General features: G+C 42.3%; 1 protein-coding gene across 4 annotated transcripts in view; it reads left to right on the top strand.

The window, feature by feature from the left end:
* The window catches only part of LNX1 (ligand of numb-protein X 1), a 148,193-nt gene extending 126,367 nt beyond the window's left edge, over window positions 1-21,826 (top strand). For all 4 annotated transcript variants that reach the window (XM_087724735.1, XM_087724736.1, XM_087724737.1 and 1 more), the window contains 3 exons: window positions 5,133-5,361; window positions 18,966-19,124; window positions 21,191-21,826. In XM_087724735.1, the coding sequence (XP_087580861.1) occupies window positions 5,133-5,361; window positions 18,966-19,124; window positions 21,191-21,326 (524 nt within the window). In that variant the 3' untranslated portion in view covers window positions 21,327-21,826. The remainder of the gene's footprint in view (window positions 1-5,132; window positions 5,362-18,965; window positions 19,125-21,190) is intronic.
* Window positions 21,827-22,692: the final 866 nt, after the last annotated feature.

Here is a 22,692-nt window from a genome sequence, read left to right on the forward strand (position 1 = left end):
GCTGAGCTAAAAAACAAGAGACTCTAGGAGTAACAACATTTACTTTAAAATGCAATACAGTTTGCTAACTCTTTATAAAATACTTAAGTTTTATAACAGCAACCACTCTACGTTTTCCCCTGGTGGTGCCAAAGGAGCAATTTTAAAGAACTCTGTTCATTATCTCGTCTGAGAAAACATCTATTCCTAGATTTATCTCATATCATGTAAGTTGTGGCTTGGGAGAATCCTGCTTTTCAGGCGAGAACTAATAAGGAAACACTTTGATTGCTTGAAAGACTGCAGATTCAGCAACATGACCTACCTCCTACTCTTACTGGCACAAGGAAAGGTCTTATTTGACACACACACAAAATAATGACGACAGCCAGATGTGGACCAAGGAGTATGGAGATGCTTCCTGATTTATTAGAAACAAGGCTCCTGAAAAACCAGTCTCCACTCATTCACTTCTGACATTGGCATCGTTTTCAGTAAAGATTTTAATTTTCCTAAAGCTCCAGATATTTCCTATGAAAAAAAGGGAAGTCAATTAGTCATTGAATGTATAATACAGGGGTCGGCAACCTTAAACACTCAGTTTTTTTCCGTGGCATGACAAAACCACGCTCGACTAAAGCGCGCCTGATTAAACCGCGTCGCTGACGTCATCAGCAGGGCGACAACAGCGAGCGCGGAGAAAGAAGGGCGCTTTAAATAGCGCTTTGAAAGCAAGCCAATTCAAGTTAAGGTAAGGGTTAGGTTTAGGGTTAGGGTTAGGTTTAGGATTAGGTTAAGGGTTAGGGTTAGGGTTAGGTTTAGGGTTAGGTTAAGAGTTAGGGTTAGGTTTAGGGTTAGGTTAAGGGTTAGGATTAGGTTTAGCATTAGGTTAAGGGTTAGGTTTAGGGTTAGGTTAAGGGTTAGGTTTAGGGTTAGGTTTAGGGGGGTTAGGTTTAGGTTTAGGGGTTAATTTTAGGTTTAGCGTTTACAGCGTGCTTTTTTCTCCGCACTGTTGTCGCGCTGTGATGACATCAGCTACGCGGTTTCGTCAAGCGCCCTTTAGTCGAACGCGGTTTTGTGGTGAAACCGTTTTTTTCATAGGAAAAAAAAACCACAAAGAGCCACCAGAAGCCCTCCATTCAATTCTGGAGCCTACTGGAAGTCCTGTTTCCCCACCATAGAGTCTCCTCCTAGCGCGGCATCCTTTTTCCTCTCCCTGTCCTAACCGAAAGTCTTATCAATTATGGAGCTGACCAGAAAACCCACCCCTTGCCATAGAGTCTCCTCCTGGCACGTCCTACTCCCCCGCCCCAAACCGGAAGCTCCTCTCAAAATTGTGGTGCTGCTGACTGGCGACAGGGAGCCACAGCAGAGGGATGAAAGAGCCACATGCGGCTCCAGAGCCGCAGGTTGCTGACCCTTGGTATCATGATTGAAGTTTTGGTTTAGATCAGTGGAGAGCCACTTCAACTCCCCATTCTGCTATAATTGGGTACTAAACATGAGTGGGCTGATACGGGTTTGCCCAGGTTCAGGAGAACTCATAGCTAACATTATGGCCAGTTCGGAGAACCTCAAAATCCTACCCCTGGCTGGCCCCGCCCATCCAACCCCACCCCTCCCAGGAGTCTCCATGTGGCCCGTTTTGAATGCAAGATAAGTGCAGGGCCTGTGTGGAGGCTGGGGAGGGGGGTCAACGGGCCTCCGGAGGGCATCTGAAGCCCGGGGAGACAGTTTTCACCCACCCAGAGGCTCAAGGAAAGCCTCCAGAGCCTGGGGAAGGCGGAACCCTCCCCCTGTTGTTATACAGGAGGCCGACTAGGCCACGCCCACCCCGCCATGCCCACACAGCAACTGGACAGAGAACCCCTTGCTGAAATTTTTGAAGCCCACCCCTGGTACTAAATGATCGTTCACTATCAGTCAGCCTGACCCCACCTCATATAGCAGCCAAAAAAAGTTAGCAAATGATGCACTTTTATGCTTCTGAACCAAGAGGCAAGTTCCATTGAACTTCATGGAATTTAATTTTGAATGTGCCTACGTTCTGCTATTATTAAAAATAAAATCTGATCTCCCTGTCAGTTTTTTAACCTTAATTTTTTTACACCGATGTCTCCATATGTTATCCAGTTCCAGCATTACCTATTCCCATGTGGGAGTCGGCATCTAAAATGGCTGGAGATAAATTGACAACAGAGAAGAAATTGCCTCCTAATTTGTTCCAGATGCCACAAGTATCTGTAAAAAAACCTGACACTTTTTTTTCAGGGTTCTCCCCAAGTTTAAACTTGTTTTCAGTGCTCCCAAATGTTAGTTTTGCACATCATTTTGGGGATAGCGTGCTATGAATTAGCCACGTTTAGGAAGGGTGGGGGAGTTTAACATGCAAGATATGACGTCCCCTCTCCTATAGGCATATCAATTTTTCAATCCATGATTGTGCGCACTAAAGTCTTAAACCATCATTAATAACGATTAATTTCAAACATTTGAATACCCACTAAAAGATGTTGATCTCTCTTTCCTCCTAAATATATGCAAACAGGGCTGGGCTTCAAAAGTTTCAGCAACAAACTGGATGTAAATGGTAAACAGGGATTTGGAAAGGAGGATTACAAAATTTTGGTATTAAATATTACGGATGTTTAGCTAGAATAGGATATGAGGATCTAATGTTCATGGAGGATTTTATAAATAAGTAAATGAAATGCCAGTATGTGGTTATGTATTAAATCTTGGTTTATTTTATGATGAAGGACGTTTAAATAATCGTAGTCAAATAAAAGTAGAGGTATGATTATGGTAATATAATAAATATCTGAGTTAAGATATTAGAATTAATATGAATTATATTTGATGACGGTGGAAGAGACGCACGAAAGCCTTTTGTAACCAACTGATACACTTTCTACAGTATGTAAAGAAGGAGGATTTGTATGTTTCTTTTGAAAATAAATAAATAAATATATATATATATATATATATATATATATATATATATATATATATATATATATATATATATATATGTATATATATATATATATATATATATATATATATATATATAAATTAGCAACAGATTCTCTGCTCAGTTGCTGGGTGGGTGTGGCCATGGTGGGTGTGGCCTAGTCTGCCTCCTGCACATGGCGGGGGGCGGCGTGTTTTTGCCTTCCCCAGGCTCTGGAGGCTTTTCTCGAGCCTCTGGGAGGGTGAAAACTTCCTCCCTCAGGCTCCAGAGGCTCTCCAGAGGCCCGTTTCTGGCCTTCCAGAACTTCCAGAAGGCCCGTTTCACCCCCTCCCCAAGCCTCCGCATGGGCCCTGCACTTACCTCGGATCCAAAACGGGCCACATGGAGACTCCTGGGAGGGGAGGAGCCTGCCAGCGGTGGGATTTGGAGGTTCTCCGAATCGGTCATAATGTTAGCTACAGGTTCTCCCGAACCCAGGCAAACCTGTAGCGGCCCACCCCTGTTAATGCAAGATGGGTGCATGATTATATACCAATTAACTCATACTTACAATCTAGCATTCTTACTTGGAACAGTATTATCTAGTCAACATTAGACCCCTTAAATATATAAGGACCCTAACCCTATATAAGGATATGATAAAGTAAATAAGTTAACTAATTAATTAATTAAGTAATTAATTAATTAACACATGCCAATTATTTGTTTAATGTAGAGGATGCCAACCACAGAGTTATTAATTATTGTCAATGAGAGCGTAAGGAGTTTAGTGAGCATATTAGACAGATTAGCTTCATATATTTGAATTTTTTTCAGGTTAGTCGGCATTTGTAGGTTAGCAGTTTCCAAGAACATAGCAATCTAGAATTAGTCTTGATGAGCTTAACAATAAATTATAGTAATGTTTTTAAAGGTACCGAAACAGACAAACCAACAACATTCACAAATACTTAATTTTCCATTATTTACACATACTGTACATCTCCCTGTGCACACTTAGGCATATTCTGCTGCAATATTCATAGGGCCACAAATGTATTGTCATTAATTCCAGATAGCACATACATCTCTTTTGCCCAAAACAATTGATTTCCATTTTTATAAATGGTTGATTAAGGCCTGGAGTTAAAAAGATGTCCAAAACTAAGTTTCTGGAACTTTCTGATCTGGAAATTAAATGTAGACTCTATGTACATTTGCAATAGCTCTGATAATTGTAACTAAGAAAAACATTAAGCTTCTTGGTGACACTGTTGTTCTAAAAATGGAATTTAGGGCAGAGTACATACAAAACCCAAATAAAAATATAGTATTAATATAAATCTCCATCAAAAATGTACATGAGACCAGTGATCATATCCAGTCATAAACAGTCCGAGTTGGTCCCTTTTGGAGTGGTGAAATGCTACCGGTTCGCAATGGTTTGCTCGAACCAGTAGTAAATAATGCTGCCAGTCCACCTGAACCAGTAATAAAAAAAACGTGGCACGACATAACCGTGAACGTCAAAAGCGCGCCGACAACACCGCGGCGCTAAAACCGCAATGTCAAAAGCGCGCCGACAACAGTGCATCGACAACAGCGCTCCGACAGAACCGCGATTTAACTTAAGGTAAGGTTTAGGGTTAGGTTTAGGGTTAGGTTTAGGGTAGGTTTAGGGTTAGGTTTAGGGTTAGGTTTAGGGTTATTTTTAGGGTTATGTTACAGCGCGCTTCTGTCGGCGCGCTGTTGTCGGCGCGCTGTTGTCGCGCGGTTTTGACGGTGCGGTTTTGTCACCGCGCTTTAGTCACACGCGCTTTAGTCTACCGCGGTTTTGTGGTGGAACAAAAAAAAATGCTACCAATTCTGGCGAACTGGTATTTCCGACAATCAGCTGTGATGCACTATTTATATTAGCTAGAATATTCGGATTTCCTGCTTTCTAGCTAATTTAAATCGCTCGGCACAGTGGATTCCCCCCCCCTGCTGTTCTACTTACCGTTGCAGGCAGTAGCAGACTCCTGCTCACCTAGACGTCATCACGTCCTATTTTTGATGCTCTGCACATGCGCGGAAGGTCCTGCACATGTGCGGAGGTAGCTCAGGCGAGCTCAGATTTGCGAACTGGTAGCGAAGGTAAGTGGTGAGCGTAGCGTTGAATTAAAAATGTTTCCACTATTTTGTTTTTCATGTCCAACAGGAGATATCCTGCTCAACGTGAATGGAATTGATCTGACAGGTGTCAGCCGCGGAGAGGCGGTAGCCCATTTGAAAAATGTCTCCTCGTCGGTGGTGTTCAAAGCACTAGAACTGAAAGCGTGTGAGACCACGGAAGGAGAAAACGGGGACTTATTGCCTGATGCCAATTTGAGAACCTCCAGTCAGAGCGAGTGGTCTCCTTCCTGGGTGATGTGGCTTGAATTACCAAGGTGAGTTCAAGCAAAGGAAGTTTTATGAGGCTTATGTGATTCTCGCTCGGCTTAATGCACTGCACAGATATTTGAATTAACTCCAGGCTCTTTGAAATCTCTTTTGCTTTCCCCATGCTGCATCTGTCATAGCTATGGATGTATTCCTGGACACAGGACATACTGACCTGGTTTAAGGCAGCAAGAAGATCTTGAAATGTTCCTGCCCCTTCTTTTCTCTTTTTAATAGACCTAGCCCCGGATGGCTAACCTATGGCACTTGTGACATGCAGTTAACTCCACGCTTAGGAATCTCATTCAGCTCAAGCTTATTATCAGCCACTCTTAATACAAAACTTACAGTTCAGTGTTAAGATACTTCTGACTTTCCATAATCTGTCCCATCACGTGGTGTAAAAAGATGATGATTTCACTCCCATGCTGAGCGGAGATACAAACACTACTATTCCAGTTCACAAAGGCATTTAAACTGACCGGCTATAAACTTTTCACACAGTGAGAATGCCCCGGTGGCCAATAAGAAATACAGATGTGATCACATGTCATGGAACTACATTTCCCATAAGGCAGTCTCTGCCTACATTTCCCATAAGGTAGTTTCTTAAAGGAGGCTGTTCTTAATTCCTACATTAGCTATATACTGCTGGCTATATACTGCTGGGGCAGCACAGCACATGTGCTGGAAGTGGCACGCAGAGCCATCTCTCCTGGCATGCCAGCCATTGCCTGTCGCTCTTTTGGATTCCGGTGCGCACATGTGTGCTGGCCAGCTGGTCTTCGTATGCGTGGGGGCATCAGAAACCACAAGAGCAGCTCCCTGGTGCACATGCAGGTCTTCGCTTGTGCGTGCACAACAGTTGGTCTTTGCATTCGCATGTGCACATCAGAAATCGGAAGCTCGACTGCTCTTCCGGTTTCCAGCGCTCCCGCCTGCGTGCGCTCCTATTTCAGCACTCAGTGCCGAAAAGGTTCCCCAACACTGGCCATTATACAGGTTACCCATTGTGCATTACAGGTAGCCCTCAACGTACCACCACAATGGAGCCCAGCATTTCTGTCGCTAAGCGAGACGGTTGCGAAGGAAAAATTTCCCCATTTTACAACTTCTCTTGCCACAGTTGTGTATGGAGATTCTCAGTCATCCAGGACGCGGTTGTCCCAAAGATGCTTTTTCAAGAGGCAACTGGGATTTATTTGTTTTTTCTTTGAAGAGGTTTCTCTTCTCATCCAAGAAGCTTCTTCAGCTCTGACAGGATAGTGGGGAATGGACCAGGGGTGGGTTTCTCGCCCCGTTCCAACCGGTTCGGTTGGAACGAGGCCAGCGGCGTCCTCGCGCACGTATGCAGCGTCCTCGCGCACACACGCGCGCCGCGCGCATGCATACTAGCGTCTGTGCGATGCTCCAGCTGCTCCTGGAGGATCGTGCAGGCGCTGTATGCGTCCTGCGCATGCGTGGAAGCGCAGAATTATCAAAACCGGGTAAGGAGCGGGCGCGCGCGGGCGTGCGGGGGGGGGGCCTTCGCCGTTCCCGGAAGTTACTTACTTCCGGGTTCGGCAACCAACCGGATCGCAGGGACCGCCGCGAACCGGTTGAAACCCACCCCTGGAATGGAAGGATTTATACTCCTTGCAGACAGCTGGTCCTTTGCATCCTTTAAGAGGGTCATTGAAGCACTTGGGGGTTTATCTCTGTCCTCAGGGTTATGCGAGTTAGTGCTTCTGGTTCCTGTAGTTTGCCATTTTTCCCTCTGGAAATCTATTCCTACTCCCAAATTGGATAGCTAAAAGTCTGGAGAGATTCTCAGTCATCCAGATCATGGTTGTCCCAAAGGTGCTTTTTCAAAAGGCAACTGGACTTTCTTGTTTTTTCTTTGAAGACGTTTTGCTTCTCATCCAAGAAGCTTCTTCAGCTCTGACAGGATAGTGTGGAATTCTTGGATGAGAAGTAAAGTCCAGTTGCCTCAGGAAAAAGCACCTTTGGGTCTTGCCACAGTTGTTAAGTGAATCGCTACAGTTGTTAAGTTACTAACACAGTTGTTAAGCAAATCTGGCTTCCCCATTAGCTTTGCTTGTCAGAAGGTCACAAAATATGATAAGAGGACTGGACTTTATAGTCACTTCAAATGTACCCTAACCGGCATACATTAAAATGAAACTTCGTCATCCCATGACCCCGGGGACACTGCAGCCGTCATAAATATGATTTCGTTGCCAAGCATCTGAATTCTAATCTCGTGACCTGGTCGAAGTGGCATTCACCAGGTTCGGGCGAACCGGTAGCAAAAATTCTGAGAACTGGTAAATACCACCTCTGACTGGCCCCGTCCCCATCTATCCTCTCCCTCATGAGTCGCATGTGATCGGAGGAAAATGGGGATTTTGCAGTATCCTTCCCCTGGAGTGGGGAGGGAATGGGGATTTTGCAGTATCCTTCCCCTGGAGTGTGGAGGGAATGGAGATTTTGCAGTATCCTTCCCCTTTTTTCTTCCCCTTCCCACACTTTTTTCAGTGTTGTTGTAACTTCGAACGGTCACTAAATGAACTATCGTAAGCCAAGGACTACCTGTACATCCATAGAAAGTCCTGCTTTGAGATTGGACCACCCTGGGTCTTTGCACAACATCTGTACAGCTTGCAGATTTCACAGGCACCATTTCAGTTCTAGGTTGTTTTAAATTGTTTGTCTTTGCCCAGATGTTCAAAAACTCTGCACACAGTGGTGGTGAAATTGTCCAAACCGTTTTCCCGTTCACCCTCCGCCAGCCTTAAAAACTGTTCTAATGGGCTAGAAGCAGCTGTGTTATATTTTTGTACCAAAAAAAGAAAGAAAACCCAAATAAAATGAAACCACAAAGTGCATAGTTTGTTACCCACTCACAAAATGCATTTAAATGTCTTCTTGGGATCTGATTTATACTTCATTGCAACATTTATATCAACCTGATTTTTTTTTTTAAAAAAAGAATGAGGTACTGCCAGGATGACACACTATTAAATTTACCCTCAACCTGAACTTCAGCAGCCCATAAAAATAAGGAAAAACAATTACACAAGACACTCTTAACAGATTTGCCACAAATCTTTTGTTTTATTCAGTCTTATTCATATTTATTGCAATATATAAGATTATACTGGAAAGCGGGTGTTTGTGGTTTTGTTTCAGTTATACGTTACATGTGTGCAAGGATTATTTTTAAGCCATTTTGGGGGGGGAACATAAGTAAATATAAGAAGTAAATATACAGTACCAAAAGCATGTTTTCCAACGTGGTAGTTCAGCAGAGGAGAGGAGTTTCACTTTCAGTTTTAGTTTCAGATATCAGCACAGCGTGCAGCTTTAGTAAAGAACAAGCCACGCCCAGGCTCCTTGCTGTCTCCTTCCTTGTTGCTCACACAGCAAATACTGTTTGTATCCAAATAGCCCTCAACTCTCTCACACACTGACAGGATGCTAGCCAGATGAATTCCATGAATGCTGGTAGGCAGAGGCACCGGAGTACCTCTGTTTGTTTCCAAAAAGCCTTCAACTCTCTCACACACTGACAGGATGCTAGCCAAATGAATTCCATGAATGCTGGTAGGCAGAGGCACCGGAGTACCTCTGTTTGTTTCCAAAAAGACCTCAACTCTCTCACACACTGACAGGATGCTAGCCAGATGAATTCCATGAATGCTGGTAGGCAGAGTCACTGGAGTACCTCTGGTGCCTCTGCCTACCAGGAGAGGAGTTTTTTTCTTCTCAAAAACTAAGGCGCGTCTTATACTCTGGTGCATCTTATAGTCCGAAAAACAGGCATATATACGCCTATACCCCTTGCTCAGACAGGCAACCCTATATCATTCCAGACAGACGGTTGTCCAACTTCTTACAAACTTTGTTGGAGCATCCACAACTTCTGGAGGCAAGTTGTTCTGCTGATTAATTGTTTTAATTGTCAGGAAATTTCTCCTAGGTTACTTCTCTGCTTGATTAGTTTCCATTCCATTGTCTATGGAGATTCTCAGACATCTAGGTCATGGTTGTCCCAAAGATGAAGCTTCTTGGATGAGAAGTGAAACATCTTCAAAGAAAACCCAGAAAAGTCCAGTTGCCTCTTGAAACAGCACCTTTGGAATTTCCACCCATTGCTTCTTGCCCTGCCCTCAGGTGCTTTGGAGAATAGCTTCACTCCCTCTTGTTTATAGCAGCCCCTGAGATATTGGAACACTGCTATCATGTCTCCCCTAGTCCTTCTTTTCATTCAACTAGACCTTGATCTGATTCAGCATCTGTCTGTCTCTTCAAAACGAAATCCAATAAAGCCACACTTGGAATCCTGCATTCAGTTTTGGTTGTCACGATGTAAAAAACATGTGAAGACTCCAGAAAGAGTGCAGAGAAGAGCAACAAAAATGATTAGGGGACTGGAAGGCTAAAACATATGAAGAACGGTTGCAGGAACTGGATATGTCTAGTTTAATGAAAAGAAGGACTAGGGGAGACATGATAGCAGTCTTCCAATATCTCACAAAGAAGAGGGAGTCAAACTATTCTCCAAGGCACCTGAGGGTAGGACAAGAAGGAATGGGTGGAAACTAATCAAGGAGAGAAGCCACCTAGAAATTTCCTGACAATTAGAACAATTAATCAGTGGAACAGCTTGCCTCCAGAAGCTGTGAATGCTCCAACACTGGATGTTTTTAAGAAGATGTTGGATAAACCATTTGTCTGAAGTGGTGTAGGGTTTCCTGCCTAGACAGGGGGTTGGACTAGAAGACCTCCAAGCTCCCTTCCAACTCTGCTATTGTATTGTATTGTATTGTTTGTATTTTGCAATAATTGTTTACTCCTTATTGCTTCATCAAAGCAAACCATCCTATGATTCTGTGGCCTATTATGTAGACTTCAATAGCAAACCAGTTGATAGAGGACATTTGAAAATGTGCTTGTGAAATTGTGAAATGTGTATTGCAATGAAATGATTAAGACCCATTGGAGTAGGCCTTCAGTGACATAATGCCTCTAGACCCTTGGTGGTGAATCTATGGCATGTGTGCTAGAGATGGGCTTGGGCGTCATCGCCCGCTTCTCTTTTGGGCATGGTGCATGAAGACCTCTTTGCATGAAGACCAGCTGGCCAGCACGCATGCATGGGCCAGACCCCAGGAGAGAGCATCTGGCTGTTGCGCATGTGCGCTGGACCAACTAGCATGCGTGCATGCGTGCAATGGGACTCGGAGAGCAGCTGGCCACCACGCACATGCACAGTGGCCAACTGCTCTCTTTTGGTTTCTGATGCGCTCCAATTTTGGCACTCGCTGCCGAAAGGTTTAGCCATCACTTCCCTAGACTGATATCAGGATTCTCCCCGCCCCCTCATTTATAGATAAGAATTGTTAAGAGTTTTGCAGTCCACACAGAATCCTTTATCTTTCACCTCGTTCTATATTCCATGCTACTTTATGAAGCCCATCAAGTATCAGCCTGAACTATGGATAGAATTTACCTTATTCATTTTCCCTATTAAACCACTGGCTTATAAATCGTGACCCGTCAAAAGCGCGGACGGCAAAAGCGCGATCGACAAAATCGCGCCTTTGACGTCATCACAGCGCGACGAAAAAGATTGAAAAATTCAAATAAAAATTAATAAAAATTAAATTAAAGCAAGCCGATTCACATAAAGGTAAGGGTTAGGGTTAGGGTTAGGGTTAGGGTTAGGGTTAGGTTAAGGGTTAGCGTTAGGTTTTTCATTACTTTAACGGTTAGGTTTAGGGTTAGGTTTAGGGTTAGGTTAAGAGTTAGGGTTAGGGTTAGGGTTAGGGTTAGGTTTGGGGGGCTTAGGGTAAGGTTTTCGCTTTATTTTTACATTTTTCGAACTTTTTCGTCGCGCTGTGATGACGTCACAGCGCGCTTTTGTCGAGCACGATTTTGTCCTACGCGCTTTTGTGGTGGAACCTTATAAATGAATGGGTTACATCAATGCCCAGAATTAAAATGAGCTGGGTAGAACTGAAGAAAGAAAGAAACTGAAATGTAAGAAAAAGTGATCACTGTAAATAAAAGTGAATTCTTAAGAGAGAGCTGGAGATGGGAAAAGGAGGGAAAAAATGTGAAAACCAAGAAAAACAATGAAGAGAGAAAGGATGTAGAAATGCTGATGAGATTTTAAGTAGAGTCAGATCTGGGGAATTATATAAACACGCCCAAGAAGTCAACAGAAGCTAGGGTCAATTCATAGTTTCTAGATTGTGTAAATACTTAAGAAGGGGTCTTGGATAGAAGGAACGGAGAGGAAGAGGCAAACACAGAATGCAGAGCCCCCAAAGGAAATATTAAAAATACAAGCGTAGAGGCTTATAATAGTGCGAAGTGCAAATGTAGAACTCATGGCCTTTTACTTATTAGCAAACTTACCTTTAATCAATGACTGGACCCTTGTTGTTAGATATGGGAGCTTCCTCAGGGTGCCGTCGGCCAGACAGTGTCGGCTAGTGACCCCCAGGGGGAGAGCCTTCTCTGTGGGAGCGCCTTCCCTTTGGAATGAGCTGCCCTCAGAGCTTCATATAATCCCCGACCTCCGGTCCTTCTGACACACCCTAAAAAGTTGGTTTTTCCGGCAAGCCAGCCTGGCCTGAACAAAACAAAATACAGTATTGATCACTGTTAATTTTAATTCGATATGTATATGTATATGTATATGTATATGTATATGTATATGTATATGTATATGTATATGTATATGTATATGTATATGTATATGTATATGTATATGTATATGTATATGTATATGTATATGTATATGTATATGTATATGTATATGTATATGTATATGATGTGTGTGTGTGTGTGTGTGTATGTATATGTATATAGATAGATAGATAGATAGATAGATAGATAGATAGATAGATAGATAGATAGATAGTCAATTTTAATTGGGTTTGGGATATTCCATTTAATTTTTTTTAACTTTTATATCATGTGTTTCTTTTAATTGTTGTACGCCGCCCTGAGTCCTTGGGAGAAGAGCGGCATATAAATCTAATAAATCTCAATCTCAATATGTAACTACAGTTTGTTGTGGCCTGGTGTTAGACTGCGGAGCTGGCAGCAGAGTCGGACAGTGAGGAGGTTGGGGAGGAACATGGGCCAGTCCTGGAGTGTGGGGAAGGCTCGGATGAGGGCTCTGCATCGGAGGCAGAGAGGGGGCCAAGGCCGTCTGGTAGACGTGCTGCCTCCGGAATCTGACATCAGTGAGGCAGAAAAACAGTGGGAGCCTGTTCCCAGTGTGTGCGTGCGCAGAGCTGCCAGAAGAACAATTAAGAAAAAAGGGGCGACTTGGAAGTAAGGCTTGGAGATGATTGTCCCCTCCCATGCGACATAAAAGAGGAGCGAACAGGACGTGAGCTTTTGCAGGAACCAATCAGTTCATTTGGTCGGTTCAAGCTTTGAGAATTTCTGTTCGACTCTGTGCTAAGTTTGGCCTTGCAAAACTAATTGGCAATTAGGTCTCTGGCAGCATTTCAAGGACGATAAAGGTGGATGCTTATCAACCTTACCCTGAAAGACTGTGGCAACTCGAGCAGACATCTGTCAGAATCTTCATAGATTGTTTTCGAAGTCTTGCGGGCTGTGAATGACCATAATTCACAGCCGTATAAATAAAAGAGGGTTTGGGGGACTCAGATTGTGATTTATGGTTTCTCAGGAAGCCTAGGTCAGAAGAGCGTTTCACAAGTTCCTCACCCCAAAATAGAGACGAGTGTATGTGTTTTGGGACGCCCAAGCTTAGCAAGGATCAGACTAAATAGTTTAAATGACGTCTTGAAACTGTAAACAACAAATGGTGTCCTCAGCACCCACAGACAGGAAATGAGGCAATGCTCAACATCATCTCTATTTTATAACAAAGAAATAACATTGCCTTATTTCTTTCTGGGGAACTTTAACGGTTGCATGATATTTAGCAATCGCATGGCAAAATGACTTTCATTATTCCTGCCTTATTGGAGTGATTTGAAAGAGGGCGCCTGATTATTTTGCACAGAATTTGGAAACGGGTGTCCGTGTGTGCTTTCACGCCCGTATCCTCAAAGAAAGATTTTGCTTTCTTAGCACCAGCCGCAAATTTTACCGGGGCTCCTTCTTCCCATGCCAAACTATACATGTACTGGTTTCTCCATCCTTCCCCTCTCTCTATGGCCTCTTTTACTCGAGGAAAATTACCCACCATGTCAGCAGGTTTGGAAACAGGAAATTCATTGTAATCATATCTCCAGCTGCAGCACCACTCACAGAAAGGATCCACAGTGTGTATGAAAACCGAGGGGAATTAGTATGCTGTACTTAGTGTGTTGGGCTTCAAAAATTCAGATTAACAAGGAAAGGGGCAAAAGCTGATTATAATTGACAGGAACAGGGGTGTATTTCTTATTAGCCCTTGCTTATTTGACGAGGCACTCAGAATTCAGTATTTGGATTTGCTTGCTTTTTGCAAAACTGATTATCGCCTACTTCAATCTTGCCTTGTGAGCTGCATCGGACGCCTTATTTTTTTCCGTTCTTGCTTTTTCTGAGCTTTGCGTGCCACATCTGGAAGCCCTTTAAGCAGGTCTTTTTCGCCAGAATATGCATCACATTAATACACATTAACTCATTTCCCCCTTGGTCTAAGAATGTAACCTCGTAGGGGCAGAGTTCTCGTTTTGTGCTACGAAGGGCACCCAACCGTCCAGCAAAAGCTGAGGAAAGGTTAAATAAGCCTCAAGGGTATTTTCTTTTTTCCCCCCTTTTTGTTATTGAACTGTCTTGGGAGAAATAAGGGTCTGATTAACTGTGTGTTTCAGGCTGGAAATCGTTTGTGAATTATTTAACATGGATTGACTGTCATTCCAAAGGCACCTTCAAAAACAAGTACACTTGACTTTACAAATCAATAACAAAAACAAAGAAAGTTTTGCAGTACAAGCAGCCCTTGACTTACAACAATTCATTTAATAGTTTAACGACCGTTCAACATTACAATGGCACTGGAAAAAGTGATTTATCACCATTTTGCCCACACTTATAAACCAGGGGTGGGATTCAGCCGATTCGGACTGGTTCGAGTGAAACGGTCGCTCGACGATCAGCTGGGGAACGAACGGATTCACTTCGACGATCAGGTTGGCCTGCACCCCCACCCCTGCGCTTTACTTACCTATATCCTCTCAGCTGATTCACACGGCAGGGTGGGTTTCCATGCTTCACGTGTGTTACTCCCCAGAAGTAACATGGAAGGTATGTTTTGTTAAAACCGCTGACGTGGGCAGGCGCGTGAGAAAGAAAGCAACCACCAAACCGGTTGTTAAATATACTATACACTCTACTCTACTCTACTCTACTCTACTCTACTCTACTCTACTCTACTCTACTCTACTCTACTCTACTATACTATACTATACTATACTATACTATACTATACTATACTATACTGTTCTGTCCCCCCTTCTTCGCTCGTTCACGGACGACAGTCAGACAGACTTAAAAGGAAATAACTTTATCAGTCCTGGCTCACGCTGGCTGCAAGCCCAAAATAAACATAAATAAGGTCTCTGACAAAAAGGTTACGAAGCAGAATGCAAAAACAAAGAGCTATTACAGCAACACCAGGTTTACAGAAAGAAAGCAAATCACTTCTCCAAGTGTCTCTTTGAATTAGGGTTACAGAAAGCAAATCACTTATCCAAGTGCCTCTCACAAACAAACCACGACCGATGAACGACGAGCCACGAATGAACGAATGAACGTTGACTTCTGCAACCAGGGCATGGCACCATCAGTCCTTTTATCTCCAGAAGACGACGGTAACGAGCCCCAGCTGCATTGTTATTCCTGCATCCCGACTCAACTCACAGCAAACTTCTGCTGAGTCACAACACTGTACTATACTATACACTCTACTCTACTCTACTCTACTTATACTCTACTCTACTCTACTCTACTCTACTCTACTCTCTCTGCCTGGGTCTTTTCAGAATAAGTGATTCTTTTCATTGTTTTCTCTACTTAACCTATTTTCACTGCCCAGGACTCAGTGAAGCAAAATGCAATCTCCAGCATGAACACTGACAAGGATGTTCTGTAGCAGAACACTTACTATATCCATGCTAGAGGAAGAACATGGAGTACTTCCCTTATGCAACACCCTACAAGAACATCTAAACTATGACTCACTGAAGACCGAGCGAGACATTCCATCTCAATGGAAGGGTTTAGCCTTCCGCTTTGAAGTCCCGAAGGCCTAGAAGCATTACCCAAGCAAGTTCCAGTCATTAAAAGAGCTAGACTTTTTGCCATCTCCAAAACACATGGACAGGAGCTTTGGGTGTGCGGCTGCTCTGATTCATCCCGACTTGCCTGGGATGTGTTAAGTTTTCAGAGAGACTGGGCTGTGATGTTTTGTCCACTTTTCATTACCCTGGGGCCAAAATGGAAGTGAGTCACAATCCTATCAGTTTTTCTCTTCACTTAATTTATAGAGAATATAACAGTTGCACTTGCATAACCTCTGTCTCTCTCTCCCTCTCTCTCTTTCCCCCTCTCTCTTCTGCCCCTCTCATTCTTTTTTCCCCTTTATCTCTGTTTCTCTGTGTGTCTGTTTCCCTCCCTCCCTCCCTCTTTCCCCCCCGCTCTCTTTCTTTGTTTCTTTTTCTCTTCCCCCGCATTCTCTCCCTCTTTCTGTTTCTCTCTCTGTGTTTCTGTGTGTTTCCCTCCCTCTCTTTCCCTCCCTCCCTCTCATTCTCTTTTTCTCTTTCCCTCCCTCCCCCTTTCCCTCCCTCCCTCTTTCCCCTGCTCTTCCTGTTTCTCTCTCTCTCCCCCCTCATTCTCTCTCTGTCTCTCTCTCTCATTCTCTCTCTATTTTTCTCTGTTTCCCGCCCTCTCTTTCCCCGCTCTCTTTCTCTGTGTTTCTCTGTGTTTCCCTTCATGTTTCTTTCTCTCTTCCCTTCATTCTTTCTCTCCCTCTGTTTCTCCGTGTGTTTCCCTCCCTTGCATTCTCTCTCTCTATTTCTCTCTTTCCCTCTCTTTCCCTCCCACCCTCCCTCTCTTTCCCCCACTCTCTTTCTCTCTGTTTCTTTCTCTGTTTCCCTTCCTGTTTCCCTCTCTCTTCCCCCTCTCTCATTCTCTCTTTCCCCCTCTTTTTCATTCTCTGTTTCCCTCCCTCTCCTTCTCTCTCCCTCTATTTCTCTCTGTGTGTGTTTCTTTCCCTCCCTCCCTCTTTCCTTCCCTCTCTCTCATTTTCTGTTTCCCTCCTTCCCCCTTTCCCTCTCTCTCTTTCCCTCCCTCCCTCCCATTCTCTTTCCCCCCTCCCACTCTCTCTTACACACACACACACACACACACACCACCAACAACAACCACCTTCATTTTTGTGACGTGGGAGAGAGCTGAAGTCAGGAAACAGTTGTCTTGCTTTGTTGCCTTTTCAAAGTTGGTAAAAACTGAATTCTTCAGAGAGCATTTAGAAATGAGGAATGGGTGCGTTTTAATGGCTTGGTGTTGTTTCTATTTTATTGTAGAATTTTAATTTTTTTTTCCTGTTTTACTGTTGTAAGCAAGGAGTCTGGAATAGTCTGGTGACATAGTAGTCTAATAAATACAGTTGTTTCTTCTCACTATTTTAAGATTAAGCCCCTATGCGCAAAAACCCTAACACTCATTTGCAGAATTGTGAGAAGATCATGCACGGATTATCTCTCAAAAGTGTGATTGTCTCCAATTTTAGTAAATTGAACTATACAGTTGTTTATTAAATACAATAAATTTCTGGAAGTCAATGCGTGTGATTAGACACAACCTTGTGGCTTCCTAGTACCAAGAATAGCTATCAATAATAGTGAAATCCTGACAACATTGGATCATGACATTGGCAAATCTGCTGCATTTGTGACTGCATGAAAAGTGGAATTCAGAATGCTGAAAACCCCGCACAGATGGTAAACGTATAAAACTGGATCCATGAAAAAAAAAGAGGCAACAGACACCTGCTTTTCACATTAGAAGCCAGCTAGCTATTATACAAACATTATACATTTATATTCTGCCAGCAGGTGAATACTTGTAGTTCTCAGGGGTCTAATCTACCATTCTATAAAAATCCTGCAGAAGAACAGAGCAAAAATCTTTTGCCTTAAAAAACAAACAAAGAAACAAACCAGTGTTTTCATTTTTAAATTACTCCAATTAAATTACTCCAAGGAATTACAACACAGAAGGTTCATCAGCTATGTTGATAATGCAATGCTGCAAGCTTTTTGCGTACACAGAATGCTGAATTGCAGGTAATCCTTACAATTCGTTGCTTAGCGACCCTTTGAAATTACAACACCCACCCCCCCTCCCCAAAGTATTTATGACTTGGATAAAAAGCTCTAATAGCTGGACCGCCTTGTGCTGATGTATTGCATTTTGAACATCCAGGAAATGGCCCATATTTACAGCTGGTTGCAGCATCTTGCAGCCATGTCACTGCGACTTATTATTTTTTGCTGGAAACTGATGTTTACAGTTTAATTATAATTATAATCGATATATAATACCTATAATTATAATTAATATATAATTCTCTGCAGAGGAATTATAGAGTCTGTCATCTGCCCCTCTGCACCTCCATAACTGTCTGGTTTGGCTCTGCAACCCAACAAGACAGACACGGACTTCAGAGGATAATTAGAACTGCAGAAAAATCAATGGCTACCAACATGCCTTCCATCGAGGACCTGTATACTGCAGGAGTCAAAAAGAGGGCTGTGAAAATATCTAGATTCTTTATATCCTGGACATAAATTGGTTCAACTCCTACCCTCAAAATGATGCTATAGGTCACCGCACACCAGAACAACTAGACACAAGGATAGTTTTTCCCCGCATGCCATCACTCTGCTAAACCACTAATTCCCACAACACTGCCAATAATTTACTAAGACTGTATTACTATTATTCTTCTCTTCCTTCCTAGTACTTCTCACTTATGACAATATCCATGTTGCTTGTATATTTACAATTTATATTGTTTTATTTGTTCCTAGTATGATTTGATTGCTTATTAATAACCTATGACTATTACTAAGTGTTGTATCTTATGAATATCTCATGATTCTTTATTAATGTATTTTATTTTTCTTTATGTACACTGAGAGCATATGCCCCAAAGACAAATTCCTTTTGTGTCCCACCACACTTGGCCAATAAAGAATTCTATTCTATTCTATTCTATTCTATTCTATTCTATTCTATTCTATTCTATTCTATTCTATTCTATTCTATTCTTCCAGTTTCTGGCAAAAAAAAGCCCATTGGAGGCAGTGAACTCACTTAGTGACTGCCACAAGAAATGGGTCATTCACATGGATGCTGCAACTTACACCCATCACAATATACAGCAGAAATCCCAGGATCCATTACTAAATGGAGGGCTGCTTATAAGCCTATAAACAGCTTTTCTAAATGTATCTTAATCTGAACGGCAGATAATTTAAAGTCAGCTATGGCTGAGAAGCAAATAAGCAAAATGAAAGTAATGAACAACTAGAACTTTAAGTTAGACATATGACTTAAATGGAATGTTTTTTTGTTTTTTTTGTAGGTCCTTGTACAGTTGCAAAGAAATTGTGTTGCGAAGAAATACAGCAGGAAGTCTTGGCTTCAGTATAGTGGGAGGTTATGAAGAAAGCAGTGGAAACAGGCCGTTCTTTATCAAATCCATTGTGGAAGGGACCCCAGCATATAATGATGGAAGAATCAGGTAATAAAAACATACTGATTAAAAGCAAATTCTGTCTTATAACTGAGGTTGCCCTTTGATCAAATTAGACCCATGAAGCATCTTGTTCTGTACTGTCTATGTTGAAAACATTTTTTTCCAGGATTGTTAACAAAAATGTTTCCCATTTTTACTTGTGGATTATAGGGATAGGATCTAAGCACAATTGTTTTCCAAGGATCCTTCCCACCATTTCCAAGAAGGGAATAGTCTATGAACATGTTTGACTCACTGAAAAATTTGTGATCTGATCACAGGGGACATGGTGGCTCAGTGGCTAAGACGCTGAGCTTGTCCATCAGAAAGTCAGGAATTCAGTGGTTCGAATCCCTAGCACCGCATAACGGAGTGAGCTCCCATTACTTGCCCCAGCTTCTGCCAACTTAGCAGTTTGAAAGCACGCAAAAATGCAAGTAGAAAAATAGGAACCACCTTTAGTGGGAAGGTAACAGTGTTCCCATGCGCCTTCGGCGTTTAGTCATGCCGGCCACATGACCACGGAGACGTCTTCGGACAGCGCTGGCTCTTCGGCTTAGAAACAGAGATGAGCACCGCCCCCTAGAGCCGGAAACGACTAGCACACATGTGCGGGGGCACCTTTACCAATTGCCTTCTTCTTTGATTATAGAAGCAATTGTTCTCACAGTCGAAAATGAATCTGAATAAAGATCCTACTTTCTTCTTAATATCACTTACTTTGCAAATGTTTGGTACCAAACAAGGAATGGATGGAAACTGTATTTCCTACCCAAGAGAGAATCACTGCTAGCTCTTTTCTCTAGGCTACAGAAATAGACACAAGAAAGTGAACGTTGGTTTTAGCATAAAACGAGTTAACATTTTACACAGAGCGATTGAATTCTTTTGTAACAACTTGTTTTATCCTCCTTACCTGAGCCTTTGATCCCTGGCACACATAATTGTGCTAAACCAGACAATTGATACACTAATTGATAGTGAAGCACATTGTGAGAATACATGCACCTGGGAGCAAAATTGTGTCTCTCTTCCAGGTGGTGTGGGGCTGTGAGGCTCAGAGGGATTGTTCCATAATTGCTCTTTGAACTGCCAAGAATCTGAAGATGTGGCAGTTTATAAATGAAATAAACATAATAACAAGAGTTGGAAGGGACCTTGGGGGCCTTCTAGTCCAACCCCCTGCTTAGGCAGGAAACCCTATACCATTTCAGACCAATGGCTATCCAACATCTTCTTAAAAACTTCCAGTGTTGGATTATTCACAACTTCTGGAGGCAAGTTGTTCCATGGATTAATTCTTCTGTCAGGAAATTTCTCCTTAATTCTAAGTTGCTTCTCTCCTTGATTAGTTTCCACCCATTGCTTCTTGTTCTACCCTCAGGTGCTTTGGAGAATAGCTTGACTCCCTCTTCTTTGTGGCAACCCCTGAGATATTGGAAGACTGCTATCATGTCTCCCCTAGTCCTTCTTTTCATTAAACTAGACATACCCAGTTCCTGCAACCGTTCATGTTTTAGCCTCCAGTCCCCTCATCATCTTTGTTGCTCTTCTCTGCACTCTTTCTAGAGTCTCCACATCCTTTTACATTGTGGTGACCAAAATGTGTGACCTAATTTTGCATCTAGTGAATGTTAACATGCGAGTCTAAGGTTCAGGCATATCTTTACAATCTCTTTAACTCACTTGGGTGGCGTAGAAAACACATTCTTATGCCGCCAAATATCATCCTGAAATAGCAAAGTATTGTATGGCCACAGTGCTTCCAGTTATACGAAATGAAAGGGACTTGACCAATGGCTTCAACAGAAACACTCCCCAAGGAATGATTTATGCATCAAAATAGGTTCAATTTTATACCACCCAGTAAAAAAACATCTGAAGTGATTCTCAAGTTAGGCTCTGGTGCAAAGCTGAGTTGATCAGGTTTGATTAAATACTCTTTGGAAACTTCCCTAATATGAGAACTTTGGCAATTCTGACCACCAAACATTTGCAAAATAAAGAAAACTGTCTTGGCATTGCAGATGAGCCTAAACTTAGCTTTATTTGCTCTCTTCTCCCCCTACCAGGTGTGGTGACATCCTCCTTGCAGTGAACGGCAGGAATATCTCAGGAATGGCACATGCCTCTTTGGCAAGGATGTTAAAAGAACTGAAGGGGAAACTTACTCTCACTATTGCATCCTGGCCTGGCACCTTTTTATGAAGATGTGTTTCAACTGGAAACAAACGAATCCCTGTGTACTTTTTTTTGGTAGCAAAGTATCAATGTGCATTATGTAAGTAGAACAGTCGTTAAAATGCTCCGTAGTACACATACGTGCTGTCTATGGAAAGCTACTGGTGTCAATCAAAGCACACAACTTGTTGTGAATATGTTTCATGCTGTATTTTTATATCTTATGTTTCACCTGTTCTTTAGATAAAGGAGGGAAACGCCTTTAGCTAATTTGAAAGTGATTTCAGAAATCCTGAAGTGATGAAATACTTTTCTAACGACTAAGCATCTATGCAAGACTTAGAAGGCCGGCTGATGAATCTAATTTCCCTTTTTGTGCTCAGTAAAATAAGTTTTTTTTTTTTTACAAAAACATGTTTTCTTTCCAATACATTATAATTGTGTATTTTGTTTCTACTATTAAATTAATTGTAATTTGTAAAGCCAGATTGATTTAATTAAAAAACGACAAAAATGCTCAATTTTGCATGAAACATTCGAATTAATGAAATCAACCATTTCATCTGTTTTAGTCTTGTTTTTATCCTTCCATTCTGGGTTGGACTCTTCTTAACCAGCATCCTAATGGCCATGGTAAGGAACAGTAGAAGCAAAAGAATAAAGCCAGAAACTGCTTGCTTTATCTACAGTGAACTACCCACAACTGTTACCATCAAATACAGGAGACATTCCACCTGGATGCTATTGACACATTATGGATTTCTAACCAAGATATGCTTTTTATTTAAAATATATTTACCGTATTTTTCAGAGTATAAGATGCTCTGAAGTATAAGACACACGTAGCTTTTGGAGAGGAAAACAAGGGGGAAAATCTGCTTCTGCCTCCCAGCAATTTGCCTCTTTGCAACAAACAGCAAACAGTACAGACAACATACAGTTTGTGGCGTTACATTTCCGACTATACTTGTATAGATGCTGTTAAAATTAATGTGCTTTCTGGAAGTATAGGTATTCCCTGCTATTTAAAAGAAGAGACAATGGCCCTGGGCCTCTTCAGATCAAACGTTTATTTTAAAAAGCTTCATTTTGTCGTCTAGAACAATAATAAAGCAGATTTTAAAAAATAAGTCTAATAATTTGAACGCTCTATAGGCATTTATAGTTATTGACTTACCTTCTTGCAGCAAACAGCCTGATTAGCACAAAAAAAATTCTGCTTCTGCCTCCCAGCAATGCGCCTAATGGAGCAAACAGCAAGTTGCACTTTCAGTTTAAGCGCCTCCCAATCATCACCTGTTTTAGGCTGCAGGGATAGCCTATTGCAGCCTCCGCGAACCCCATTTTTCCCGTTTGCCGCAGGGAAGTAAATTGCTGGGAGGCAGAGGCCAAA

Source organism: Thamnophis sirtalis, unplaced genomic scaffold (genome assembly GCF_051295495.1).
Source record: "Thamnophis sirtalis isolate CommonGarterSnake01/CBP01778 unplaced genomic scaffold, rThaSir2_p1.2 scaffold_10, whole genome shotgun sequence".
In the NCBI taxonomy this organism is placed as follows: Eukaryota; Metazoa; Chordata; class Lepidosauria; order Squamata; family Natricidae; genus Thamnophis; species Thamnophis sirtalis.